General features: G+C 36.3%; 2 protein-coding genes across 2 annotated transcripts; one reads left to right on the top strand and one right to left on the bottom strand.

Moving 5' to 3' along the window:
- Positions 1-29: 29 nt before the first annotated feature.
- Positions 30-16,032, top strand: LOC144436197 (glutaryl-CoA dehydrogenase, mitochondrial-like). The gene is made up of 9 exons (XM_078124919.1): positions 30-280; positions 4,308-4,490; positions 4,774-5,007; positions 5,216-5,345; positions 10,528-10,750; positions 11,459-11,562; positions 11,853-11,978; positions 12,626-12,786; positions 13,257-16,032. Exons 1-9 carry the CDS (start codon positions 196-198, stop codon positions 13,319-13,321), a joined length of 1,311 nt encoding a protein of 436 aa, XP_077981045.1. The 5' UTR covers positions 30-195; the 3' UTR covers positions 13,322-16,032.
- Positions 16,033-16,984: 952 nt separating this feature from the next.
- Positions 16,985-24,580, bottom strand: LOC144436377 (glutamate receptor 2-like). Its single transcript, XM_078125169.1, has 5 exons — positions 24,416-24,580; positions 21,256-21,425; positions 20,440-20,637; positions 19,133-20,200; positions 16,985-17,627 (listed from the first exon to the last, which is right to left on the bottom strand). Exons 1-5 carry the CDS (start codon positions 24,495-24,497, stop codon positions 17,571-17,573), a joined length of 1,575 nt encoding a protein of 524 aa, XP_077981295.1. The 5' UTR covers positions 24,498-24,580; the 3' UTR covers positions 16,985-17,570.
- Between the last annotated feature and the right edge of the window lie 922 nt (positions 24,581-25,502).

Here is a 25,502-nt window from a genome sequence, read left to right as displayed (position 1 = left end):
CTGGTCAAAGTTCATTGCATCACGTGACATCGATCGCTTGTGTAAAGTGCATTACATCACTAAGTGTCGTGTATCGGTTGAAAATTAACACCGCGTATATTTGTTTACCTTATCATACAGTAAAAGTGTCGATTTTGTGTGAATAACTGAAGAAACGGTAAAGTAATTTTCACTTCTGATTTCTACAAGGTGAGAATGGCGCTAACTCGTGTTGCCTCCCGTGCAAGCCATATGCGGACATCGCTGTTACAATTATGTCGACTTCAAAGTACAGCTTCACGTATCCTTTTGTCTTGATTGGTTCTCAATATACAACTTTTAGAGAATCTGGCTTGGGTTTCGGTGATATGCGGTATTTATTTATTTCGAATCGTGCACGTAAATCACGGTAGTGTGTAGACTGTGTTGTGATACGAGCAGAAAAATCAGCTGTCACATGCATGCTAGGTTCAAACAACTTTTTGGGGACCGGGGTACACAGTCCACACGTACACAGTTTCCATTGCGGACATATTGCCATTATTCCCTTTAAAAAGTTTGTCATTTTCACATCTTAAATACACTGAAACACTTTGTTATCAGAATGTCCCGTATATAGTGACAACTTTTGAAATGAATCGTAAACATACAACACTGTTACATCTACAAGGGAGGGCGCCATTTTGAAAGTGACGTGATATATAACGTCACAAGATGGAGGTCAGCCATCTATGTATATTTAATTTGATTGGCATGTGTCCAAAGTATTTCATCAGCCAAAGTGTTTGAATCACAAGACAAGTAGTCATGGTTCAGAAGTCTCTGTCAGATTCTCTCTTTATTTACATTTATAATAACTGGAGGTAGGAAGTTTGGGTATTCCCCATGTTGTCCCCAATGAGGTCACATGACAAGAATGTCCGTCAGTTGAGCTACAGTTTGGATGGGTACTCACGCCATGGTACTTTCCCATCTAAATATAGACGCTACATCAACTGAAAACCAAAACTTTGTGACTGGGAATTCACCTTCCCATATTTATATGAAATCCATTAGATACCTAGATCTTAATACATGTAGTAAGATTTGCCCATATCCAAACTCAAGCACTTAGCACATACACAAGAATAGAAACAAAACACTCAAAAAGAGCCTTACGAACATAATAATTACGTATATCGCACATATGCCATCTGTGTGATACAAATAATTATTATCATGCCATAATGTCACTATACAATCCAGGAAAAATTTCTAGTACATGAAAGATTAGTTCATATTTGATCCAGTTCTTAGATTATGTTTCTAATGTTTGTAAATGTACATCATGATGTCCTCCCAGATAATAAATTAAGACAACCATACTAACTACAGCAAGTTTATTCCACACAAAGTGTCAAGCCAATATCAGTGCTAAGTGGCCCATATTCATAGGGAAGAACCATCTATTAAATGGTTACCTTTGGTTTTACCTCTATATTGATGTAAGCATTGGTATTTACAGAAGTAAGTTTTGTTTCAAACACTAACTTAAAAAATGTTTGACTGCACACTTCAGTCTTTGTCAACAGATTGAAGATCATTGAATAGTGAGGCAATCCATTGACAAAGACTGTAAGTATGCAGTCAAACATTTTCAAGTTTGTGTTTGGAAAAAAAATTAAATTCAATACTTTAGGTTGCCAAACAGATGAATTTTCATTTTAAAATGATGAACCATGGAATGTAGTTCAAGTGGTAGACTATGCCATAAGAGGTTGGAGCTGCTTGAGAGGACACATGCTCACCATATGACTTAGTGTTACATTGAGGGAGGGGGGGGGGGGACGTGGACATTTGTTATTTGAATGAAGTAACGAGCTGCAAGTTTATGTGTGATATCACTGTTCTAACAGCAAAGTTCAATGGCAGTTGATGAGGTGATCTAAGTAAACACACTGCACCTACCACAGTGTATACCTGGATTTGGGCTGATATATCAGACCATGATTAATCTGAGATAATATGATTAGTAACTAGACACAACATACATGTAGACATGTTATGATATCAGCACCATGACCTGGCTAAATTTTAGACAGTTCGTGTCAATGTCCGTTTGTTTCTTTGTCCTGCATGGAAGGTTGTTCATGTATTAGTGACAAGTAATCAACCATTGCTCCTTGGTAGTATAGTATATCACTGTGTTACAGTTGTTCTCTGACCAATGCAGATTAAACTGGCTTGTCATTCAACAAAATAGAAGGTCACACTGCAATAGCAGCAACGTACATGTAGTAATTTATTTGTAATTATTGTTTAAATGACGTGGGAATCCCAGTATACCTACATAAACAAGCACTGTCTATGATGAGAGGAACTACTAAACTACATGTAGTTCACACTTTTATTTTAACACCTTGACAATGTAACTGAACTGCACTGCACTGCAGTACCCTAAAATATCAGTAAAGTGAACAGCCTGAATGATGGCTGTTAATAGAGACAATGAGTACAATGGAGGCATATCAGATCATGATGTAACACTGATATTACATTAGACTATAAAATACATGATATTGTGGGATCTTTCTGTATTCTTTCTGTCACAGACAACTAACACACTTATCTGTGTTTCTGTGAGGGTTGGCTAATAGTAGTGGTGGGGCAGCATAACATTATGCTGACTCGTCTCTTACAGTTAGATTGGATTAGTGTTGCATTGAGGGGGGGATGTGGACATTTGTTATTTGAATGATGTAAGGAGCTGCAAGTTTATGTGTGATATCACTGTTCTAACAGCAAAGTTCAATGGCAGTTGATGAGGTGATCTAAGTAAACACATTGCACCTATCACAGTGTATACCTGGATGTGGGCTGATATATCAGACCATGATTAATCTGAGATAATATGATTAGTAACTAGAAACAGCACACTGCACTCTAACTGGATTAGAGTAGATTTGATTAGATTACAGATTATCTTACATCACATATATGCACATGATTTGGTATCAGAAAAGACATAGCTAAGTGCTATCTGCTTTGAATGTCTATTGTTTTTGTTTGTGTGAGTGTTTTGTGTGTGTGTGTGTGTGTGTGGTGTGACCATAACAAATTAGAATAACAATAACATTGACAACCAAATCATAACATGTGAATACATTATTATACTCTGTCACTGATACAATATTCCAGTTATCTGTGTTAAACCAAAGTGCTAAATTAATGGCAATTAATACCTCAATATGTTGAAATTATCACCATAACTGTCATAGATAGTCTCATAGATTGTAATTACTTCAGTAATAACTGTCGTATGTATTAGTTTTTGTGTTTTTGTCACATGAGATGAAAGCACAGAGTGCAAAATACATAATGCCCTTTTTGTGAAGTGGCAAGGGATCATTGCCATGACTGTTGCCACATCATCATCCAAGTGGTTGATGGTTTGTCAAGTCTCATGCATATTGTTTTATCAGATGTAAGTAACAGTAGTAGTACAGAGTTGTCCACAGTATCAAATGCCACCTTGAGATTTTATGAAAATAATACAAAGTAATTAATATAACAGTGTCTCAGTCAGTCTTTTATTATGTAAATGTCCATAGTCCTATTGTTATTTTCTGGGGGAAACTCTATTGTTGTCTGTTGATAAACCATTATTGTTATTGTTCATTGAGTTTAGCCTGTGTCAACTCTTTTATTGTGTGTTATATGAATAGTCAGGGGAAATTACCATTCTATTAGGAAATGAGGTGCTGATTAGTTTTTAAAGGGGAATGCCGTTTCAGAATGACATAGATTTAATACAAATTGCCAGAAAACACCAAATTGAAAGTTGCTCCATATTCAGTGACCTTGCAGTGGTCCAGCGTTACTTCTCGGGAGTCCCAATCCTTTTGTATCAGGTATCAGGACATTTCCCCATACAGGATGACAGCATCATGTATATCAGGCATTCCCTTTCTTTCTTTCAAAGCCTATGCACAGAGCATTCAACTATAGGACAGTATGTGTGTATCAGGTATTCCCTAACTCAATGTGAGCTCCTGTACAGTTATACTGATACTTAGGTATACAAAACTTATGCATTATCAATAACCCACTTGCCACATGTATGCAGAGTCTATTATTGCAAGAGATAACCAAACCTTGACAAATATACTGTAGAAGCATTTGTTTGAAATCCTCTCGCCACTGTAATCTGTAAGGTACATGTATATTGTGCTATGGTATCTTCATGTATCGGCCAATCAAAGGCTGTTGAGGACAGAATGACACTCTGTATCTATCTAATAGTCTACCTCTATTATAGACTTGCTGATTTCCTTAACTATTGTAAACAGAGCCAGAATTTTCAGCCAAATCAAAGTCAGATAAGACAGCTAAACGTCCAGTATTTGATTGGCAAGATGCACTGTTATTGAATGACCAGTTGACAGAGGAGGAAATCATGGTTAGGGATCAGTTTCATGATTACTGTCAAGAAAAATTGATGCCCAGAATACTGATGGCAAATAGACATGAAAGTAAGTGTTTTTGTGGTAACAATCTTGCTATATGTGTTGTCTTGTAGTAGTAAGACTTCGAGTCTGAGCTTCAGAAGGTTACCAAATTTAGCCAAAGGATTACAACAGTTCCTCTGTCCGAGCTAGCATCCTGGGTTGATCCGTTTTAGTCATTTTGTATGCATGCATAGATAATACTAATGATAGTCCAGTTCTCCTTGCATATATACAGCATAGACCCTTGAGTGATAGTCTATAATTCAATATGCTTTATGACATAGTGTTTTCCTCCTGTCTCGTACAGAGTTTTACCCAGAGATCATACCAGAAATGGGACAGATGGGAGTGCTTGGTTGTACAATCCAGGGATATGGTTGTGCTGGTGTATCATCCGTGGCGTATGGTTTGATAGCAAGAGAGATTGAAAGGGTGGACAGTAGCTATAGATCTACACTCAGTGTCCAGTCCTCACTTGTCATGCATCCTATCTATGCATATGGGACTGAAGAACAGAGAGAACGGTTTCTACCAAGATTGGGTAAGTATATCCTTGGTGATGTCATTCTGAAACATATCTACAGCGGTGCTCCATTGTTAAGTTTAGAACTAAACGTGCAATTTCAGGACGTGTGCATATTTTGACAGAGGAAAGTTAAAAAGCTAGGTTTGTAATGATTTGAAGTTTGTGTGATATATTTTCAGCAAAAGGGTGAAATTATCGGTGCTTTTGGCCTTTATATTTTCAGCAAAGGGTGAAATTATCGGTGCTTTTGGCCTGACTGAACCTAACCATGGTAGTGATCCAGGTGGTATGGAGACCAAGGCCAAATACAATCCTAGCAGTAAAACGTTCACACTTAATGGAACCAAAACATGGTAAGTTTATGGGAGAATGAATGTTCATGAGATGAGGTGAAACATGAGACATGTCAATTGACAGCTCATTGTAGTACACCACTGAAGATACTGGTCAGAAAATTTGGGATTCAATTAAAAAAATATAACTGAGTAGATAATTTCTACATTCAGAGTGTGTGTGAGATTATTTTCTTTTTCCACCAAACCTAGTTATTTCAGATGTTCCTGTCTTCTACAGCTACTTCACATACTTCAGAGAGAGAGAGAGAGAGAGAGAGAGAGAGAGAGAGAGAGAGAGAGAGAGAGAGAGAGAGAGAGAGAGAGAGAGAGAGAGAGAGAGAGAGAGAGAGAGAGAGAGAGAGAGAGAGAGAGAGAGAGAGAGAGAGAGAGAGAGAGAGAGAGAGAGAGAGAGAGAGAGAGAGAGAGAGAGAGAGAGAGAGAGAAAGGGGGGGGTGAAGAATAAGTTCAAGGCAAATTAGTCTAAGCATATTCAATAAAAGTAAGATCAAGGGAAATGTTTACATTAAAATTATTTCAAAATATAAAAAAGTCAAATTTAATCTGGAATGAAAATATTATATTCTTAAAATTTGGGGAAAACAAACAATATTCAGATTTTGTTATCTTTGAGCAGACAGTAATTTGTTTATGAGTATAACAAGGTACAAGGTACATACACAAAGTGTACAATAACCTCACTTGACAGGTCATACAACCTTGCTACACAGCACAGTGAGTGATGTTTATGAATTACAATAAAGCTAACAGTTATGATGACGCCATCACTGAGGTCAATTGAGGTCAATATCCTGATGAATAATATTGTTACATTTGTCATGATGAACGGTGGGAGTATCTATTCCTTTGCCAGCTGTGTTATTGACAACAGTAATTTAGTCAACATAATTTGGTAAAATATCTGTTTTTGTGTCAGCTTATCATTTCAAAGTGTCAACAACTTTGAGGATGAATAGTTGGTGGTTTGTGTTTTTTTTGTTTTTTTTTTGTGTGTGTGTGTGTGTGTGTGTGTTTGTTTGTTTGTTTGTTTGTTTGTTTGCTTGTTTGTTTGTTTGTTTATTTGTTGGTTTGTTGGTTTATTTGTTTGTGTGTGTGTGTTTGTAACAGCTTATGCATATGTATATGCACTTTTGCATGTGTACAGTGTGTGTGTGTGTGTGTGAGTGTGTGTGTGTGTGTTTGTGTATGTGCTGTATCTGCGTATGTGTGAGTGTGTTTGCATTTGTGTATGTAAAGCGTTAAAGAATAAGATCAGGAAGACAGGGAAGGGTGTTAAAATGTGATGACAAAGCAAGCTAGACAGGTAGCCATCTTGGTCAAAGCCAAGGGAAACAATAATGAAACAACAAGATGTATATAAACAACTACAGTTTGAGTATTAGTTATTGTGAGGTAAACAGAATAACTACTGACGTAAATAAGAGTACAGTTTTTTAAGAAAGCAATGTGAATGAAGAGAACTGAAGGGGACAGTGAACATAATAAAGCAGGGTGCAAATTAGTGATAACAGGATATTGAGTTCTGTTCAAACCCCTCCTGGAGAACACAGTGATTATGTACATAGCATGTAATGTGAGATATAGTACATCTATATGTACTACCTAGAGACTAGACATCATGTAATATCTCAGCTGCTTAGCACTGAACACAAATTCATCTATCAGCTAAAATTATTTGAGAAAAATTAATTTACACATCATATGCACTTCCTAGATATTCGTATGGAATGTGTTTTGACTCTAACTTATTGTTGACGTGACCAGGGTAACCCAGTATGTATGGTGGTGGTGTATTTTTAATTTAAACAATAAAACTATGCAGGTACAAGGTCATAAAGAGGTTAAATTGTAACTAAAAGATGAATTGGTTAAACAGAGATGTTCATTGTAGTGACAAGTGGCTTTAGGCAGGGTTCTGTTGGATACATTCCAACCCAAATACAGACTGAATTGACATAATTACACCTGTATATGGTACGCATGTCACCTACGTCAGATCAGGCTGTACCTGTGATCTATAGATAATTGACTTGATAGATAACGTTTTTTAGTAGCTATAAACATAATTTAGATAAAGGCGTTCACCTTAGTTCAACTGTAGTTGTGGACAGTAGTTTGCTAACATGTCAACAATTGCAATTGAGGAACAGGGCCTTGATTTCACTTTTTTGCTTGGTAGTTTGATTTAGCCAAGTGAACTGTTAGTATTACAGCTACAGTTTTCTATTGATATCCATGGGTCTAACAGACTACCACCTTATACATTGGGCAGTCTAGATACAATGTGTAGTAGTTTATGTGCCCTGCACTACTGCCAATTTGGTAGTCTAGATACAATGTTTAGTAGTCTATGTGCCCTGCACTACTGCCATTTGGTAGACTAGATACAATGTGTAGTAGTCTATGTGCCCTGAACCAATTTGGTAGTGTAGATACAATATTTAGTAGTCTATGTGTCCAGGACTACTGCTAATTTCATCCCTGAGTTGTTAGAATTGTAAAAGTGTATAGAACAGAACCAGTGGAGGAACACTTCATAATATAACATCATACCATATACATATTGTACTTGTATACATGTATATGTGTGAAATTAGAAGTAGAATACTTACTCTACGTCAAAGCAAGGTTATTCACAACATTCACCTATTATTGCAGAGTAGTACCAGTAGTACCATTCACATGCTACAACCTACGTGTACGCATTTCCGTCAGATCTACGACTGGCACCTTTATATTACCATCCAAATTTTCAACAAGCTTTCCCTTTGTGGGCATGAAAGACCTGAAGTCCAGTGCCAGTTGATGTTTACACTGAGACTGTATACCTATACCCAATTGATTAGATTTCTGATGTTATGCATAAATTCTTAATGATAAAGTTGGGTGAAGGATACCTTTCAAATGTGAAGTATCGACCATTGACCTGTTTGAACTTTACACTGTGTCTGTTGTTGCACAAAGCACCAAGGTGTTTTCTATTGTGTTTGCTACAGTAATGATCATTGTGAAATTTAATTAACCATTTCAATGTCATGGTATGAAATGTATAGATTACACTCTGTCAATGAAATGTAAACAGCTGCACCTGATATTAGTCCTGGGACTCTGGTCATGTTGCTATTTGTTGAACAGTTATGTAGAGGACTGAAAGATTTGTTGTGGGTGTTCGATGTCATGATGCGTGTCATTTGATATGGAGTCCCAAAAGGTGGCAGCCAATATTTATCCGTGTGTATGTATGTATGTATGTATGTATGTATGTATGTATGTATGTATGTATGTATGTATGTATGTATGTATGTATGTATGTATGTATGTATGTATGTATGTATGTATGTATGTATGTATGTATGTATGTATGTATGTATGTATGTATGTATGTATGTATGTATGTATGTATGTATGTATGTATGTATGTATGCTTTGTGTGTGTGTGCGCATGTGCATGTGCGTGCATGTGTGTGTGTTTACATACGTAAGTACCTACACGTACATGCACACATGTATGTATTTGTATGTTTCTCTCAAACACACACACACACACACACACACACACACACACACACACACACACACACACACAGTGGGTAGTGATCTATTGAACCATACTTCAAGCACATGAAGCATAAATGCAGGTTTAAGACTTTCACAGCAACTGTTCAATGAAATTAACTTTTGTGACTTTAACTATGGCACGATCAAGCACAAAAACAGTTACAAATTATTATGCTAATGTAATTTGAATTAATTAGCATCCAAACACTAATTTGAATAATTCCCATTTGCAAACTTTGACCTTGTTGATTTGAATGGCATTTAATTGTATACATCCATAAATTGTATGTTTTCTCTCTTTTAAGTCAAATCATATTCAAGCCTTCGGATGAGAAAATATTCACTGATAAAAATCTGCCAAAAATTCTCTTTCTTCATTCCATGCCTCATTCTTCAGTTCTTTATGCAGTCTAACAAGCTGTTCCACAAAAAATGCTTGGCACTTGTTATGAATCACAAAAACTATCATTAGACAACTCTTGAACAGGTGCAAGTTGATATTCAATCATCAATATAAATTTAATATACACATGATTGTTATTTATTTACATGTAACAGCTAAAAAAATGCTACTTTGCACTCCAACCTTTTGCAGAAATTGCTACTGAATCATGTGACTAAAACATTCATGACATCACGAATAACAATGAGCTCATTATAGAAGCATAAGCTCGGTTTTAATACTCATACTAATCTATATCATTGAAACACTCTTATAAGTTATACTGAGATGTCCAGTTTAAACACTGTGTCCTGTGACGTCTGTTTTATCAGTGTGCATTATCCAAACTGTGTCATTTTGATTATTATTTGTATATGTAACAGAGATTACTTGCACTGCTGCATGCGCATACTAGTGGTATTTGCACTGCAGTGCAATACTGAAAACATTATTGCATACCTGAATGCAAATGATATGCAAATGAGGATGCAGTCGTTCTTTCTACACCATAGCAAGGATCACATATTGTCATTTTTATGGAAATTTGTTGTTTCGGATAAACATATGTAATAATAACAGAACCCCATGCCGAGTGACTGCCAGTGTGGGTACTCAGGGGTATTTACACTCATGGTTGCAGTGGTTTCTGCTGCACTTTCACTCACAACACTCGTGAAAGTACTGCCACAGAGAACACGACAAGCACTCATGCAAATATTCCGAGTATGCCACACTTGGACTAACGCGTCATAGGGTTCTGTCAAATTAATATCAATAATTACGTCAACTCAATAGAAAAAAATTAGCACAACAGTCTTATGTATCGAAGGTATTAAAGTTAAAGTTAGAACTATAAACTATATCTTGTTATGTATATATCAACCATTTTTCTGTGTATGTCTATATTTTATCTTGTAAAATCTTGTACATTTCTTTAATTATACATTTCTTTGAATTCACTGTGTAATAGGTGACACTAACAACAACTCTGTCAACAAGGCGAAAGCTAGTCAGAATTTTTGAAACCATTTGAGTTTGTTGAGACTTTTCAGTTTTCATTTGTGTTCCATGTTATTGAAAGAAACTTATTGATACTTCATATTGTTACTAAATCATGTTTCACCATGGTAACCAGTGAACATCATCTGTTTTGCATAACTTCTGACTTTTGCTATTTTTCAGGATTACAAATTCACCAGTAGCTGATGTTTTCATTGTGTGGGCCAAGAGTGAGGAACATAACAACCAGATTAAGGGATTCATTCTTGAGAAAGGTATGAAGGGCCTGGCTACACCAATAATTGAAGGCAAATTTGCCCTCAGAGCATCTATCACCGGTCAGATTGTGATGGAAGACGTAGAAGTACCGGAGGCAAATCTCTTGCCAAATGTCAGTGGGCTCAAAGTAAGTACCATTCTTTATTAGTTTCTGAAATGTCATTGATATGGTTCCAGTGATATGAAATTTCAGATGTTGCTAGCCCAGGAACATGGTAATTATAATAATTAAGTAACCATGGTAACCCCACCCAGTCTACTCATTCAGGGTTCTCCATGCACTGTATTTGATTTCACCCTATGACTTCCAAAGAACACATGACACAATTAACACGATAGTAGATTCTTTTGTTATGCAAATTGTTATTTTAAATATTTCTACGTAGAATACTACTAATTGCTAAAATTCCTTTTGTATTATTTCAGGGTTGACAGGTTTGCTCTTTGGCAGTATTATTTTCTAGTGTAAGAGCAATTCGTTGTGAAAATGTTGAATAAAAATTTGATATGATAGACAATTTATCTTAATATGGTCCATAAATAAGATACTAAGAAATTGCTACAGCAGATGATTTCTGTTACCTTGCTTCTTTATGTTCATTTTAATTTTCAATCTTGTAACTTTAGCAGTTGTCCTTATTAGTTCAGTGGATTTACATTTCATATTGGCAGGAAATGTGTTGTCATTGATGTATCTGATTATCATCGGCGTTAGTGCAGTAAGGTCGTATCTACTGTACAGTTGTATAGACAGATATGACCTTACTGCAATTACGCAACGTTATATCATGAAGTAAGTGATATTATAACAAGTATCATTTTCTTGAATTACCAGGGTCCCTTTGGCTGTCTCAATAATGCTAGGTATGGCATTGCATGGGGTGCATTTGGTGCAGCAGAATTCTGTCTGGCAGCAGCAAGACAGTACACCCTTGACAGGTGAGTATGTTAGTGCTGTTTTACCATAGAGGGCGCTACAGAGAGCTACAAATGTCTGGCAGCAGCATATATCATATGGCTTATATTTACAGTTACTTGTAAGCTCAGACTCCATCAATCCATTCATGTCCTTGCACACAATTAGCTATTTCGGAACATTCATTAACAGCATGCCCCTCAATATGTGAAATTATCCCAATGACCCATGGTTTTTAAGAATAAATGTCTTTGACATGAGGGTTGTTTGACACCAAAAAAAAAATGTCTACAAATTCTTGTATTTACTGCAGACATCAGTTTGGATCACCATTGGCAGGGAATCAGCTTATGCAGAAAAAGATGGCCGACATGATGACAGAAATCAGCCTTGGACTACAAGCATGTCTTAGAGTGGGAAGACTCAAAGATCAAGGAAGGTAAGTCATTGTTATTCCTTTCACTGAGAACATTGCAACCATTATTGTGATGACTAGAATTGACTGAATTCTCCCTATCTCACTATCAAACTGACATAAACTGACTCACAGTGACACCTGGCCCCAGCACATAGCAGGATACAATTTTCACAAATACACACCCACTAAACACACAACAAGTCTGAGATGGCTTGAAGTGCTTCATATTTTCTTAAGGAGTGCATCCTACTACACGTTGTGGCCAAGTGTATATACATTACAAGAGAATTGGTATGTATGATAGGGAGAAGATTTTTCCAACACCTTCAAAGCCACTTATATTTCTCCACAACTCGTTCAAAGCCAACGCTATTCAACATCAATATTGATTGTGTTACAGATGTGTTAGTTTTCCAATGCTCATACTGACAAAACTGATGTACAGACGTCATACAGTCATTTTTTTTTCTTGTTTACTGCTGTGCCTCTTGCTGTGCTTGCAGAGATGAGGCACTTTACAAATCTCCAGTATCATGAAATTATTAATATTATATATGACTGCTCTTCTTCTGTTGCTTATATTTCATTGAAAACTGATTCATCAGAAACGTTTCTAGAAAATGGAACATTAAAACTAATGAAGATTTGTTTTCATTGTACAAATATAGGGCAGCTCCAGAGATGATATCCATGATAAAACGTAATTCAGGAGGAAAGGCCCTGGATATTGCCAGGAATGCTAGGGATATGCTGGGTGGGAATGGAGTGGTTGATGAATACCATATCATTCGACATGTTATGAATTTGGAAGCTGTCAACACCTATGAAGGTAGGACAGAAATAAATCATTATCCATTCACAGAAATGGATTTTGATTGGTGTAAAATTCATTCATGTCTCAAAAGAACGTTTAGTAAGCCTATCAGGAGACTTCTAACACTCCTTCCTTAAATATTTGCTGAAATGAATCTCAAAGGTGAAATATGTATGACTGGGGGGGGGGGGGGGGGGGGGGACAACAAAAGTAAAACTAATCCAGACTTATGCACAAATTTGCTCACTAAAGCCATGATTGGCTCTGCAGTTGTCATCACTGAAGTAGTAATTAATGTAGGGAGGGTTATTTTTGTGTTTTCCCCCGATCTGCAGACTGCATGGGCTGGTTGCACACGAAAAAAAACTGATGTGAGGGTATTTGTCATGCATGTGCACTGACCAGAAATAATAATTCTCCGTTTTTGCCTGAAATAAATGCTGATATCGTTTATTCAAGTCAACTCTTTCCCTTCTATGTTTCAGGTACCCATGATATTCATGCCTTGATTCTAGGAAGAGCTATAACTGGTCTGCAGGCATTCAAGTAAACTACTGATAAGATGATGAACTTCAATGATACATCTTGAGAACAACCTGTCATTATACAAATACACTGTGTGAACCTACTTTGGGAGACATCAAAAGAAATTGAAGTAGGAAATTTTGCAGTTAATGAAAATGTATTCAATGTATATGCATTTTAGTTAAAGTGGTACAAGCTGTGTTTATAAGGTATTTGACTTTGTGAAAATATTTACATAAAAACCTTAAATGAAACCATACCAGTATAATGCTAATGTCAATGCCAACCTTCAATGATACTGAAATCATATTCTGGCTCTGTTAGCACATTTGATAGCATAATAACGGCTACCATGATGATATAGTAGACAATTAGAATATTATATCATTGAATCATTAATATATTATACCCGATACCTAAATACGAGATTTCAGTTCTGACATTAGCAAGTGATAGTTTAACATAATACAGTGATTAGAACACAACAGATATGTTCGATTCTATAGCCAAAAAAAAATACCCCAAAAATGTATAAACTCAGCTTGTGTCCCTTTAACTGTGAATTTTGAACAAATGATCTCTACAGCCATACAGAGTAAACTATGGTTTAGGAGGAGTCTAATAGGTAGAGATGGTATATACAGTTTACTGTTTTCTTGCAAACAGGGCAATGATGATATTACCCACATAGATTGTGTACCAATTTTTGAAGTGTTTCTCAAAGTTAATTTCATAAAATTTGATGTTGAAGGTAAGAATATTTTGTAATATTTATAATAAATAGAAATTGACTCCATTATATAAAGTTAGTAGAGATAAAGCAGGAACGACCTTTGACCTACATGGACATGTATTTACAATAGTCTAATGTAAGGTGACTACACTAGTAGGCCACTTGATGAGATGCTAATGCTGTGTGAATGATTTGGACAAGGCGACATTGTCACGTCACGACTAGATCCCTAGAAAGTAACTTTAGCTGTACTGAATATGCAAATTACCTCATTGATATGCAGTTATGAAAACAATAACAATCTATACATATACTTCTTAAATCCAGGTGTGCTATGCCCAGTATTTTGTGTACAAGGTTCAAATGCCTTCATCAAATCTTTACCAAGTGTATTCTTTCCTCATGAGCTCATTGTGATTTTAATGTAATAACAAATACACTGCCATCAAAATGTAGCTTCCAAAACTAAATTTACAGGGGTGGGTGTTGGTATGGTAAAAGAGCACTCTCAATGCACCATATTCCAGTTACCTACCTAGCAGTCATTTTCAAAAGACGTGGTGTCACAAGAGGGCATCCCAAACAAGGAAGTCCAGGGACTAAATCACTTGACAGTATATGTGCAGTCAACAAATCATAAATGTACTCTTGTTGTCATCATTTCGAGTCCAAAGGCTGCTCATGAATAGCACTCCAAGTGGCCAAGTTATACAATCTTTTGTCTTTTTGGTAACTGGACTATGGTAAAGTACATGTAACCAGCTGATTGAAATACTGTATTAATGGATGTACTACAAGCACATTTCAGGAAAGAATTTTTGTCAAGGCTTTATAAAATGTTCAAAGTCAGATCAGGAAAAATGTGCTGAAGTAATTAAGTCTCAACTTTTTCCATTAGAATAATTTGATTCTCAGAATATATTAGTCTATGAAATACATACTTAAAGTCATCTATGATCAGATTAATTGCTGTGCCATGTTTCAGGACTAGAATTAGATATGAACATTGTGGTTGCGCCCCCCCCCCCCCCCCCCCAAAAGAAAATGAATAATTGCCAACAACCTGGCAAACTAAAATTCAACAAAATTCAAAAACTGATATATTTGTAGTTCTGTGTTACTTATCCAGAATCTGAAGAAATATATATGGAAAAGTCCTGAGGCAGTTTGAGTAAAGCTCAGAGACTGGCTTTAGTGTTACTATGTCAAGAAGGTGTCTACACCAAAAGCCCAGAGAATTGTCTTGGTGTTGCTATATCAAGAAGCTCTCTAGCCCAGAGAATTGTCTTGTGTTACTCTCAAGAAACTCTCTACACCAAGCCAAGGCTTTTGCACTTGGAGGCACAGACATCTGCTTTGAACAGCTCTGCGAAATCTAAGTGGATCGTGTATGCAATCTGTGATGTAGTCATGTCCTCAGTGACTTTGATTGGGAGGGTAACCCATTAAAAGTGCCCAAAGATCCACTTACATTTAGTAGAGCTAAAAATAACTATGAAGTATTCAGTTCTCAAAACTTTGTGAAAACACAAAGATTTTGTGTTCACAAATGTGACTATTTTAGCTTCTGATTATTTTGCAGTGATATTAATTCTTCAAATTTTGAGAATTTTACAATAATACCATAAATTTTCCAAGTGTAAAATTATTGAGAAACAAAGTCTTTCAAGTAAAACTAGGCTAAGTTTTGTTGATTTTTTTCAGTTCTTGTCTACATAGTCTGTAAGGTATGCTGGACACCCTCACACTGTAAGACAATGATGTTTGTTAATTCGCCTCAAAATGGAAAGGCCATAATTAGTCTCAATTTCTCTGTGAAAGTGAATATTAGATAGGCACAGAATGTGATATCAGTGTTTTCACTACATAAATATTATGGCAGCTTTGCAAGTGTCTTGAAGAGGCACAACATGTGGGGATTTTCTGGAAGAAAATAACCAAAGAATATTTTGGTGATGTATATACTAAACTGAGTGCTAAATAAAGTACCTAATTTTATGAAATTGTCGGTGAATGTCAATCATTTTACAATGGACTTTATCTATCCATCTCTCTGTAGTAAGCCATATATTTGCCTTGACCACCTCATTGACCACCTGTCTGTGTTTAGGTTGTCATTTACTAACCACTTGTAACCACAGTCTTTTATAAAATACCTCCTCATATACAGTGTCATGGAATACCTCCTCATATACAGTGTAACATAAAATATCCCTCATGCACAGTGTCATAGAATACCTCCTCATGCACAGTGTCATGGAATACCTCCTCATATACAGTCTGTTATCAAATACCTCCTCATATACAGTGTAACATAAAATATCCCTCATACACAGTGTCATAGAATACCTCCTCATGCACAGTGTCGTGGAATACCTCCTCATATAGTGTAACATAAAATATCCCTCATACAGTGTCATAGAATACCTCCTCATATACAGTCTGTTATCAAATACCTCCTCATATACAGTGTAACATAAAATATCCCTCATACACAGTGTCATAGAATACCTCCTCATATACAGTGTAACATAAAATATCCCTCATACACAGTGTCATAGAATACCTCCTCATGCACAGTGTCGTGGAATACCTCCTCATATAGTGTAACATAAAATATCCCTCATACACAGTGTCATAGAATACCTCCTCATGCACAGTGTCATGGAATACCTCCTCATATACAGTCTGTCAAATTAAGGAATCCCCCTCATTTACAGTTGGACATAGAACACATCACCATATACAGTCATGGAATACCTCCCTGTATATATTGTCTGTCATGGAATAATCCCTCATAAGACTGGCCTGTCATTGAATATCTTGTGCACATGCTGGAAGGGTATTCCACGACACTTTTACACTATCGATATCGACAATGCAATTGACATTCACATCTATAATTTACTATATATGCATCTAATATTACATAATTCACTATGAATTCTCATCGTTGATATTCTTTATTAAAAGCAGATATCTCTATTGATGTTAATGGAACTCGCTCACATAAATTAAACGTAAATGTTGAACACTGTCTAGTAGGAGATGCATGTACTTGTGGTGTACATTTAACAATTATAGTACCGTGATACTAGCCCACCCACCCCAACCCCTATAGTACTCCTACCCCATGCACTCAGCATACCAGTCTTACATTTTCGAATGAAAACAACAATCCACAAACAAGCAAACACTCCGTGCAGTGACTTCTCAAAAACATGGACCCAGATTGCATCTCTGACAACGCAATATTTCAATACTAGCATTGTTCAATCTGTCCTAGTGGTGTCCAACATCTTTCTTTATAACTCAGCTAAAATTTATTTTGATTTTGAATTAATTCTTGATGAAATTATAATGGCAAACAGGCAGATCATTGCATCAAATGACGCTCTTTCATTCAGTTTCGGGAAACCTGTTGGTTCCTCCTTTAAAAAAGGGATCGCTTGCAAGTTTTGATGGCGCACGGTTGAAAATGGTGATGTTGTTTTCTCTTTCTCGTATTAAAGTTGTACTTCATCTCTCTAGTTATAGAGCCTTACACGCCACTTGCTTCCGTTTGGGCACCAGATTCTGCCTTTGGGATATTGGATTTCTGAAAAAGGAAAAATTATATTTGAAATAATGTATCTTAGAATTCAACCATTTAACTTGAGGATGGCTCAATTTTTAATTAATTTATTTATTTGTTTGTTTGTTTGTTTGTTGTTTGTTTGTTTGCTTGTTTGTATGTATGTATGTATGTATGTATGTATGTATGTATGTATGTATGTATGTATGTATGTATGTATGGGGGTATGTATGTGTGTGTGGGGGGGGGGGCGGGTAGGTTTGTGCTTTTCTTCAGTTGAAATAATTTATGTAAAAGCAGTTGTATAATAGCCTATTTTCCTGTTTTTAATAGAATAAGTGAATAAGTGCCATTATTTAGCTAGTTTTTTTATCATGTGTACACTCTGTAGCTGTTGTGTTCTTGTTGATGGTTACATTTGTTTCATACTGAAATATCCTGATAAGTATTATTCAAACTATGAAAGACATACTAAATCACATCCATACGGTGGTCCACAGGTGACAGATGAAAACTAAATCACATCTACTTACTAACACAGATATCACCAAGCATGTCCTATATGACATGATGACCTTGGGGTTTTTTGGAGAGGGGGGGGGGGGTGAAGATAAAAAAAAATCGAGAACGCCAGTTTTGATCACTAAATCTTCCCGTTCATATCTTACCACCTTTAGCATACTGTACTATCGAATACGATTTCCTTATAAGTACGTTTTATTGTGTATTTGCTTATTAGTTTAATATTGTCTGTTACAATGCCATCCTAAAGGAGAATACAGCTCTAGTGAATACATGAATTTTCATACAATTCGAATTTCTCGCGATTGCAAAGAAACGCCAAATTCAAACTTACTAATGAAAATATCTACTCACAGAGTCAAAACATTTCTTAGAAGCGAATCCCAAATATATCAAGGTTACCACCATTGCCGTCTTGGAGGGAGGTGGGGGGGGGGGGGGCTAATGAATACATACATTTTCATAAACCTTGAGTCGATTCCAGTTTTTTTTTTACTCTGTGAGAAGGAATTTTCATTACTAAGTATGAATCCATAGTCCGCATGAACATTTACTCTCGCAAATTCGAACTTGTTTCATATACCATTGTCCTAACAGTAGTCCAGTATTGGCTCATGGGAGTCAGCAGGCATGCATATGTATTAGCTGAACAATCAATATTCATGTCTCAGAACTGCTTATTACCTTCAGATAAATAGTCATGGATATTTATTATTCATGTAACACATATGTATGTCTTCTTACCTCACGAGGCATCGCTGGGCTACTGTTAGGACAATACTGTGTGGAGCAAGTTTGAATTTGGTGTTTCCTGCCGAAAATTGTGTGATGTGAAATCATCGCCAGAAGCCAATTTGAAAGTCAATGACAATTCCGCATTTCCTGGAGTGGCGCTAAACTTTTAACCGCTCAAACTTATATATAATATATGACGTAATGAAATATCATCCAACTCAAGAGTTATATTAACCGTGTTTGCTGAGGCCACACGGTTGCTTCCTTCTTACCTTGGGTTTGTGTTTTGAGTTATACACAAGCCATTCACAAAGAATCAGTGGAATGCTGAGGACGATACCAATAAGTAGAACGACAAAGATACCACTCAGATCAGCCAATGATATTGTCGATGGTTGTATATATTTTTCCTCGTCATTCAAAATGGCGTCCTTCCCACAAATACCTGTAGAGAACCACCATTTATTTTCCAATCTTTGCAATGTTCCTTCGTCTCTCAGTTGCAACAACGCAAAGCTGACTGCATCAGTCATGGGATAGTTCAGCGGAAAAGCAAGTCCGTATGATCTAAGTACTACAGTTTCAGATGTCATGTATAGATTACACTCTGTGTTAATGATGCTATCCAAGAAGGTACTCTCGCCTATGAATGCGTACGCTCCATCCGACGACGCAACTTTACTTGTACCCTCATTATAGCTATCCACAAATACCCTTGGACCGTTTGCTTCCATAAAAGACCACATCTTTTCAAAGACATCATACTTAGAATGTTGAAAGAAGGCTTGTGTCGACGTGTCTGGTATTATACCATACTTGATCTTGGTCTGTCCTGACAAGTCGTTTAAGTTTCGAATCGGAGGTGCCGTCATCCTTGTCATCGTCAGAAAAGATGCCAAATTAGCTAAATATGCGAAGAGAATGACGATGACGAAGAAAAACCAGAAACCACTGAGTAGACGAGTAGCGATGGAACGGGGAGAATTGTGATACCCTTGCAAAGTTAAGGTACTGAATGCAAACCAGAATGAGTTCAGACAATTGAAAGTCTGTCCCTCGGCTCTGGTGACTTCATCGCGTTTGGACAAGGCTCGCCACTCATATGGGCTTAATCGACTTAAAAAGAAAAGTAGTGCACCAACCAATACGAAAGCGACGAAGATACAGATCCACACACCTGCGGAAAATGGCAACAGGAAGGCAAAAAGATCTCCGTGCCTTTCGCTTGTCGGTTTCTTCAAAAGTGCTCGAAGGCCTGCATTCATGAATGGCTTGCTAAAGTCAACCACTTGTTCTCTACGGTAGGTTATAGTCAAGGGTGCCGCTGCCATATCTACCTCCTGTGGTCACAATAAACATGAAAAGAAACATACCAAGAACACATGGTAAAGTACGTTCTATTCACGAAAACCCATTTCTTATCCATATTGCCTCTTTAAAAAACCTTTAAACTAAGCGAAAATAGTAGCATGGAAAAGTCTGATGGTTAAAGATGACTAAAAAATGACGAGTTGGTGGTGACGGTACGGTGAATATCTTGATGTTGTATCTATAGTTACGAGAATTTCATCTGACTTACCCCATTGACCAGCTGACCAATCATTCCAGTCCAGTTACCTTCTGCATGTTCACTACCATATTTTGCATCAGGGACCAGACTAAGTTCATAGTGGAAACCGATCTTATCGGCTAAAAGGCTAACAAGTTCGGGAATATACCCCTCATATTTCTGGCCTCCAGTTACTTCATCATCTTCTAAATACAAGAACGGGGGTCCCTGTATGGCGAAATATTGGGACACCACACTGGTCATGAGTCACTTCAAAGTTATAAGTTCAAAGCATAGAATTATTTGAAGAAAATATTTGAAAAGTACACATCTATGTTCAGCATCGATGTTTTAATATATTGATATAGCGACGTATATACGGGTTTGGATTTGATGAATTGTTCCCTCCCAAAAAAATGAACATCTGAGAACCCCCTCCTCGCCTTGCACGCAAATTTTACTAACACCCCCCCCCTCCCCCTCTAACATAATTGATTATGTCATCCCCGAAAACCCAGCACATTTGTCAATACAGTCTACTGCAAACAATATATACGGTTTACAGTTTTGGTTTGATTTGGCTAAAGACATTTGAATATTTGTAATATATTTACCTCACCAGAACATATTTAGGCAACTTTAGACACCATAAAACCATTGAAACTGTGCGATTTCATAAATGCTGTGCTCTGATTATATCCTATTGAAAGCAGTGTTCATTACAGTAATACACTGTATTCAGTATTTTTCACAGTAGGACTAAGTGTGTAAAATATTTTCGATTCCTTTTTTGTTACCGAAAACATACACTATGACAACGTTATACTTTGTCTCCAGATTACATACCTCAATGGTTGTTATTCTAAGTGTGGGACGGCTATCTTTTGTCGAAGACTGAGTAGTACTAGTAGTAGATGCATCACGAGTTGAACCAGAAGGGATGGATGATGGCGTAGCTGTTTTCTTAGAACCTGGTGTTGCGTCAATGTCCCTCCGTAATCGTGCATGGTTAGCGGCTAGAATGTAAGAAAACAACAGGTGTTAAAATGAAGGCCTTCTGTAAGGTAGTAAGGGAAAAACTATCATTCATTTTGCTTGTCGTTGAAAATACTATAGAAATATATATATATATATATATATATATATATATATATATATATATATATATATATATATATATATATATATATATATATATATATATATATATATATAAATATATATATATAAATATATATATATATATATATATATATATATATATAAATATATATATATATACACACACACATGTATACACCACACACACACACACACACACACACATATATAAATTATATATATATATATATATATATATATATATATATATATATATATATATATATATAATTAAAATATATATGGTCGGATGACGATGCATGCATTCGATGCCAATGAAATCATATTTTGACTTCTATTAGCATACATACTTGACAGCATACAACCGATTTTAGTATATATATGATAAATTATGTATAATATTTCTAAATAGCAGGTTTGAATTCTGCCAATAGCAAGGTATCGTTTAATATACATCAACGATTGCTTTCTAAAACATGCAAACTCAGCATGTTCCCCTTTAATCAAACATTACAGTCATGATGGCATCCACTCAAAAGTCACCAGATTCCACAAAGATCAGACAACAGCTGTGTATTTAGTTGGGCTGTAGATACAGCCTATATATCTTTTCAATCGGTATTTCATTTCTGTTAACAGCAGGGATTTACCATCTCCTTATATATATCTCTCCTAAATATAAACTTCGATCCAAACACTGAACTGGGATGGGATGGGATGGACATTCACTGTGATGGTAACTTGATTTCTGATATAAATAGTCTGGAAATCAATTGAATTTCTGTATTATAAATATTACTTTGATTCCGCGTCCAAGTACTCACGCTAAACGATATTCTGAATTGCAGATAGCCGACGACCGGCAATGTTTTCAATCATGTCATTTTACAGACTACACAAGGCTTCATACAAAATATAAGAAATGAAACTTGCTACATACTACATACACGTAGTATTTATTGCAATGCATTGAAAATTATGTTACGGCTAAAAACAGACAGCGTTCGCCAGATCAGAGAAGATTCGACTGTACGTACGCAGCATACACAATTCATAATCAATGCTGATCATTTGGCAAGTTGGGATTGTTGCACTACTTGTCAGAAAAAAGAACATTTTTGAACAACAGCAGTGTGATGAGTGAGGAGAAACGTTTGTTTAATATAAGTCAGATTTTCTGTCCCCAGCAGTAGAAAGCCATCGTCGCAAACCACGACCGTTTTACGGCACCGTTCTTAACTAGGCGGTCCCTACTGGAGAAATAATAGCCCTGGTTTGCGAGAATGTAAAAGGCGATATACCTACCTATCAAGTAAAACCTACAGCCTCAAGAAGTTACATAATCGACACAGATGTAAATGTATAATATGTTTACACGTACAGTCTTTCTATTTTAGCTGTTCCAGTCTAGTGTAGCGGAAGAAATAAGAGCTCTGGTTTGCGAGCCTGGTCGATCAAGAATTTCAATCACTATGGTTTACTTGTTAGCAATATGAACTTTATTTCACACTGGAGCCATATAAATTATTTATAAATTGACTCACGGAGTCTTCGCATTCCTTAAAGTGGCACATGCTGAATTAACTAACTGTAATTGATGTCTGAAATATAGCAAGTCTGTCAACACAAATTGAGGCACACTGGGGACACGGTAGGCGTTATTTGTTTGACCATAGACCCGGCTACACATGCAGGGTCTATGTGTAGGGTCTATGGTTTGACTGATACTTTGATTTATTTTATATTTGAGGTCACTTCTTGGGTCATGATGACTTCTCTACTATTTACACATTTTAATAGAGGGACAAAACTCACTGAAATTACTGAATACCGTGACAGCTAACAATTGTATGTGGTTTACTATAAATATGGAATCAACAACATTGATATAGTACATTCACTTCTCTTTTTTTCACACAAGTTAATTATTTAAAAGAGGGAGAGAATCAAGTTATGACAACAGTCCACGGCCACAGAGTGAGTCTTGGTACCTCGTTCAACTTTTGACCTAAGACATGTACATGTCTACAGAATAGTTTGTGCATTCGATCCTTGCACACACTTATTATATGTTCATCGAATTATGACACCTGCTTTCCTTTTAAATAGATTTACCCTAAAATATCTCAAACACAAAGACTACATACAGTCTCTGTATTATATACTTTTCAAAGTACTTGTTCAACCTCATCTGTTTTGACAAAAACTCGGTCTCGATTCGATTTTGATTTACAACAACAGTTCGAAGTTGACAAATCTACCTAATTCTGACAACTAATGCAGCACTGACACACACACACACACACACACACACACACACACACACACTCTCTCTCTCTCTCTCTCTCTTTCTTTCTCTCTCTCTCTCACGTACACACACACGCACATACACACGCACATATGTACGCATACATACATACATACATACATACATACATACATACATACATACATACATACATACATACATACATACATACATACATACATACATACATACATACATATATGCATACATATGAAGGACTGTTCTAACGGTTTAAAAATACTGTAACTTGACATGAACTAAGTGTAGCTATTAATGGAGAAAGTCATTGAGGAGTTCATGACAGTTCACAACTATATAACATGTTAAAATAAGCAATATCTTATTAACTAGAAATCTAATATTAAAATATCTTGTTTTCTTTGCACCCGTCGATGAACTTTCATCTGTAAGTCAAATGCAATCATCAGGAAAATATAACCCCCCCCCCCCCCATAAAGCCTAAAATAGTTTAGGTTGAATCCTTAAGGACATTGTAATATCTTGAAGTAAAAGGGCCTCTTGATAACTTTGAGGCCAGGATATCGCAGTTAAAAATATGCAAACGATAAAACCTACCTTCAACTTCCTCGGCAACACAGTTACTGACTGACGATAAACATATGGTAATCATGGTGATGTAAATTAAGTACGACCCCATGATTACGCATAGGATCTTTCCAAAACAGCAGAAATAGTCGGTGTTGGATGCTGTACAAATACTGTAGATATATCAGTTTACAATCGGCAGTGTATAGATGTGTCGTGATATGGTGATCACGTGACTTGTAAATGGAATCCCAATAATGAGAGGAGAGGACGACCGGTGACCACGCCAATGCACTGTGCCAATGAGCAAATAACTGACATCTCCATTTAGTGTCTTATCGATCAATAATTTGTATTTCTTTGATGGTCGTATACATTATGTACACACACACACACACACACACACACACACACACACACACACACACACACACACAAGCACGCACATACATACATACATACATACATACATACATACATACATACATACATACATACATACATACATACATACATTTGTACATTACATACATACACACACATACATACATACATACATACATACATACATACATACATACATACATACATACATATTTTAGAACTAACGTTAACACAGTGAAAAACTTTGAATTTTCAGTGCATAGAGTTTGTATGTCATACAATTAAAAACATTCGCTCTCAAAGAAAAATAACATGATTCGAGGTAAGTCCGGTAAGAGTTTGTCTTTTTCTGTTTTGGCATTCAACAACAGCTACTGTAAACGTTTGACATCAATCATTAAAAGTTATGGTGCTGCCGCGCAAGAAACAAAATAATCATGTACCCGATAATTGGACATTTTACCTGGTTTCCACATTTTCATCACAACGTCTTTAGCTCATATTCTGGAAGCATATGTTTCTGTCGAGTTCGTAAGTTCTGTTATTGTATTGCACAAAATCGTTAAAAATTTCACTACAGTATAGACGGCTAAAACAGTTTTAAATTACCCGTGCACGAAGGCAGTCAGTTCACATCTAGTTAGTTATGCATCCGATAATAACATAATTCATATATCCTGCTACTAACCTTCGTTGTTCTGTTCGTTGCTATCACCTAATGTTGTTATGTTCG

Source organism: Glandiceps talaboti, chromosome 6 (assembly GCF_964340395.1).
Source record: "Glandiceps talaboti chromosome 6, keGlaTala1.1, whole genome shotgun sequence".
NCBI lineage: Eukaryota > Metazoa > Hemichordata > Enteropneusta > Spengelidae > Glandiceps > Glandiceps talaboti.
Note: the sequence above shows the minus strand (reverse complement) of the source record. Positions and strands in the feature narration are given on the sequence as shown.

Coding starts and splice junctions, on each gene's coding strand:
- LOC144436197 (XM_078124919.1), top strand. CDS start 196: ATGGCGCTAACTCGTGTTGCCTCCCGTGCAAGCCATATGCGGACATCG. Junction 4,491..4,773: donor GATGGCAAATAGACATGAAA/GTAAGTGTTTTT, acceptor TGTCTCGTACAG/AGTTTTACCCAGAGATCATA. Junction 5,346..10,527: donor CTTAATGGAACCAAAACATG/GTAAGTTTATGG, acceptor GCTATTTTTCAG/GATTACAAATTCACCAGTAG.
- LOC144436377 (XM_078125169.1), bottom strand. CDS start 24,497: ATGGGGTCGTACTTAATTTACATCACCATGATTACCATATGTTTATCG. Junction 20,638..21,255: donor TTAGAATAACAACCATTGAG/GTATGTAATCTG, acceptor TTCGCCATACAG/GGACCCCCGTTCTTGTATTT. Junction 17,628..19,132: donor ACTCAAAACACAAACCCAAG/GTAAGAAGGAAG, acceptor TTCCTTTTTCAG/AAATCCAATATCCCAAAGGC.